At 33.7% G+C, this 4677-nt stretch overlaps 2 protein-coding genes across 6 annotated transcripts in view; one reads left to right on the top strand and one right to left on the bottom strand.

Annotated features, from left to right (window-relative positions):
• The window catches only part of LOC108970020 (glutamate dehydrogenase, mitochondrial), a 4147-nt gene extending 2210 nt beyond the window's left edge, over positions 1–1937 (bottom strand). The window contains exon 1 of the mRNA XM_018935119.1: positions 1700–1937. The gene's annotated coding sequence lies outside the window, so the exon portion shown is untranslated. The remainder of the gene's footprint in view (positions 1–1699) is intronic.
• Positions 1–4677, top strand: part of LOC108970021 (transmembrane protein 189) — a 21954-nt gene that overhangs the window by 13356 nt on the left and 3921 nt on the right. For all 5 annotated transcript variants that reach the window (XR_001993452.1, XM_018935120.1, XM_018935121.1 and 2 more), the window contains exons 2-4: positions 3512–3674; positions 3738–3949; positions 4031–4249. Coding sequence is in view for 4 of the 5 variants with exons in the window: in XM_018935120.1 (XP_018790665.1) it covers positions 3512–3674; positions 3738–3949; positions 4031–4249 (594 nt within the window). In the remaining variant the exon portion in view is untranslated. The remainder of the gene's footprint in view (positions 1–3511; positions 3675–3737; positions 3950–4030; positions 4250–4677) is intronic.

Here is a 4677-nt window from a genome sequence, read left to right as displayed (position 1 = left end):
TCGTTGTAAAAACACGCTTTTATTTTTATTTCTTAAAGCTTTTTTTAATATTCTTTTGACAAACAAATTAATTCGCTGCGATCAAAACAAAAATTCTTGTGAATATATGAAAATGAACTGAAGCATGATTCAATTATATATATTATTATTATTTTTCGTTGAATTAAAGCAAGTTTTCACATATCGGCAGTATCAACTGATTTTTAAACGACCAACACATTAAGTCCATTCAGCCCAAAAGTTCTGTTATTCAGTTCAGTTAAAGCGGTTGTGGGGGGAGGGGGGTCACCGATTTTCTACGCTTTAAGAATCAATAGATGGAATCGAATCATTGGAAGTCGTTTCAATAGGATCAGAAAATTTATTTGCTTTCAATTTCTTCTTTYTAGGTTAAAAGTATAGGCAAATAATGCCCAAATCTACAATTTTATGGAAAGGAAGAAAGTTAATTTCTCCACGATATTTCTGTTCTGAAAGGTATTTCCATAAAACTTAATCACCAGTCTGAAGCTAATAAAGCTTGGAATACTGGATCACAATTTTTAACTACTATTATGTTTGATTTCTTGTCAACCCTACTATTAAAAGGTAGGTTTCTTTTATTTGTATTTATAATTACTTCTTTTTTTCTATTGGTAACAAGAGCTGAGTAATAATAAACGGAAGATATATTTTTTAAATTGTATCCCTGGCGTCATTTTTGGCAATGATTTCGGTATAAACTTTCGACCGTGAATGGTGGGAATTGTGGGATTGAAATATGGATATCTGAATTGCTATTTTTTGAGCGCCAGCCAAATGTTCAAAGCGAATTGTTCGGCAATATTTTTCGTGTAATTGGGTTTAAATACCTTAACTATTATTATCACAAGTCTCTATTTCAGCTCATAACTTCATATATTYATTGTGACAAAAACCTGAAAATTTCTCGGTATGATATTTCAAAAATTTTTTGCTAAGTTGGTAGGACTATTCTTAATTACTACGTCAAATATAAGCGCCATCTGTCAACCAGTTTGTTTAGAACAGCTGCTTAAGTCKKTACACCTCAGTAGTGAGTTGAGATTTTGGCAATGGATAAAAATATTGAACAAAGAATTTATTTCAAATTTTGTATTACTAACCAAATTTCGTTTGCGGAATCATTGCGAATGTTAGAAAGAGCTTACGGTGATTCAGTTTTATCAAAAACACAAGSCGACGAATGGTACAAAGCCTTCAAAGACGACCTTCGACGACGACCTCTTGAACGTGTTAAAAAAGTGAAGGATATGTTGCTTGGAAATCGTCAGGACATATTAGAGAGACGGTAAGAGAACTTGACATCTCTCACGAGTCCGTTAAAATCATTTTGGTGGATCGAATCGTCTCGATAAAGCTGAATTTAAATCCAAAAACACAACGAATACCATCGATCGACCACCATATTCACCAAATTTGGCTTAAGCTTCGATCCCGAAAATGGAACTTGTGCTAATTTCGCTGATGTAGCAGAAGGTCATCCCAAAAAGTGTTTATGAAAAATGTTTCGACTACTGGAAAATCGTTGGCGCAAGTGTATTACATCTGGTGGGGATTACTTTGAAGGCAACGAAATAAATGTTGATGAATAATTAAATATTTGCATTTTATTTACAATTTCCGGGTACTTTTTTGTTACAATTTACAAAGGGCGGTTCACAGTTAAAGTTATACATACCTAATTGATGTTTCCAAAACCTTTCTAAGTTCAATTCCTGACCACAAAATATGTATATAATATGTATATGTATATACATGATTAATCTCAACAAAATTTGAGTACATACATATGTTCAAAAATGAACATGTACTCGTACGTTGATAATATGGACATTCAGTACACATCAATATATTTAGTTTTATTAAGCTTAAGAATATTCAACATATTAGATAAGATATGAAACTATGTAATTCTCACTATTTTAAAAACACATACAGTCCACTAGTATTGAATAATTACTTTTTCTCTCGACAATATGTTCAAATATATTGAATAGACTTATCTTCGCCAATGCTGAGGGCAGTACAAAGCAAATAAATAAAACAAACGCATAAGGATACATACATTTATATGAGGCACGTRTGCATTTTTATGCAATACGTATGCACTCAACAATTAACAAACAAAAATATTTACTTAAGATAACATATTGACCTAAGATATGCATTTAGGCAATTGAATACAAATGTRTATGTGCACTTCAAAACAACCCCATACCATGTAGMATAAACAATGTGCTGCATGCATATGAACATACACACATTCATATATATTAATATAGTTAAGATAGTTCTTAAAATTGTATATAAGTAAATACGTAAAAACTCTAAATAAAATCAGACTAAAATAGTTCTCGTAGAATGAAATAGTTTTCACAGAACAAAACTTGACTATCAATTATTTCCCCCCACCAGTGGTAAGGAATATTTCACAAAGCTTGTCTTTTGTTCAACATATGTACATAATATGACATTTTTGGGAGATAGGTTAGGCTGTATTCAGTACCTCATAATTAAACAAGTAAGGAAGGGCTAAGTYCGGGTGTCACCGAACATTTTATACTCTCGYATGATAAAGTGATAATYGAGATTTCAGGCGTGGTTGTGAACCGATTTCACCCATATTTGGTACATGTCATCAGGGTGTTAAGAAAATGTTATATACCGAATTTCATTGAAATCGGTTGAGTATTTCCTGAGATATGGTTTTTGGTCCAAAAGTGGGCGACGCCACGCCCATTTTCAGTTTTTAAAAAAAGCCTGCATGCAGCTTCCTTCTGACATTTCTTCCGTAAAATTTAGTTGGTTTGACGTTTTTTGTTAGTCGGTTAACGCACTTTTAGTGATTTTCAACATAACCTTTGTATGGGAGGTGGCGTGGTTATTATCCGATTTCTTCCATTTTTGAACTGTATATGGAAATGCCTAAAAGAAACGACTCTATACAGTTTGGTTGACATAGCTGTAGTAGTTTTCGAGATATGTACAAAAATGTTAGTAGGGGCCGGGGCCACACCCACTTTTCCAAAAAAATTACGTCCAAATATGCCCCTCCCTAGTGCGATCCTTTGTGCCAAATTTCATTTTAATATCTTTATTTACGGCTTAGTTATGACATTTTATAGGTTTTTGGTTTCCGCCATTTTGTGGGCGTGGCAGTTGGCCGATTTCGCCCATCTTCGAACTTAACCTTCTTATGAAGCCAAGAAATACGTGTACTAAGTTTCATCATGATATCTCAATTTTTACTCAAGTTACAGCTTGCACGGACGGACGGACAGACAGACATCTGGATTTCAACTCTACTCGTCACCCTGATTACTTTGGTATATCTGACTCCTTTAGTTTTAGGACTTACAAATAACCGTTATGTGAACAAAACTATAATACTCTCTTTAGCAACTTTGTTGCAAGAGTATAAAAATATCAAAATCAGTTAACACAATTGAAACTCTTAAATTTTATTAAACGAATTCATGGGCTTTTTCAGATGCCATTAAAAAGTGATCAAGAGATTATGGAAAATTCAATGCTTGAGGAGGATCCGAATGGCAATTCGGCACTCGAACAGGTGTTCAACACAGAAAAGAATTCTCCTCGTTGGGGACCACAACATAAGGGTGCACAAGAGCTTGCTAAGCTGTATGGCCCAGGTAAAACTTCTATTGAATTTTTAATTTTCAGCAGAAGTTATTCTTTGGTTTCTTATTTTRCAGGGAAACGTCTACAAGAGATAGTCTGCGTTTACACCTGCATCGCACTCATGATAGTTGACCTGATTCTGATCCTAAAACATATACATTTTGAAAGACTGAGTGTGGCTTGTGTATCGGCATTGTGTGGTATTATAACGGCCGACTTCGGTTCCGGATTAGTCCACTGGGCAGCTGATACTTGGGGTAGCGTTGAATTACCGGTCATTGGGAAGGTTGGTTAAATTTGTAATACAAGTATAGGTACTCAAATATATAGTATGTGGATATATAAATTAAAATTTGCATTTATTCAGAATTTTTTACGACCTTTCCGTGAACATCATCTGGATCCAACATCTATAACGCGGCATGACTTCATTGAAACCAATGGTGACAACTTTATGGTTAGCATACCCATATTGGGCTTCTTAGCATACAGCTTTAACACGAAATCACCTCAAGATATTCAGCAAGATTTTGGCTGGATATCATATTTGTTTTTGTGTTCAATATTTGTGGCTATGACAAATCAGGTGAGTTATAAATATAGTGAAAATAATATTTAGAAGTTAATCCGTAAAAAAATAGTTTTTGAAGACAAGAAAACGGAGAGTCGTTATATAACTATATTCTTCCTGCTGTTGGAGAATGCCAATGGTCGTTTAGTTCGAAATATTTATGTTCATTCAAACGCTGTTTCGTAGAAGTCAGCAATCTGTTGTCGACTTCACGAAATGGAGCAATTAAACTTTAGCTCAATTCAACTTTGTTTTGSTATTGCAATTTTCAGTCGAAGTTTTGCAAATCTAAAAAATTTAGWTTTGACAGATAATTAAACAGATGAAACAGAAACGAAAAATTAATATAATGTAATTTGATTTTTGTTCACAAAAAGGTGAATAAATATTAAAAAGCACCTTAGGTTTTATTTATGTTACGACTACAAAAGTGCTGCGTTTCA

This window comes from Bactrocera latifrons, unplaced genomic scaffold, assembly GCF_001853355.1.
Source record: "Bactrocera latifrons isolate USDA-ARS-PBARC rearing strain unplaced genomic scaffold, ASM185335v1 scaffold_276, whole genome shotgun sequence".
Classification (NCBI taxonomy): domain Eukaryota; kingdom Metazoa; phylum Arthropoda; class Insecta; order Diptera; family Tephritidae; genus Bactrocera; species Bactrocera latifrons.
This window is presented reverse-complemented; position numbering and strand designations above follow the sequence as displayed.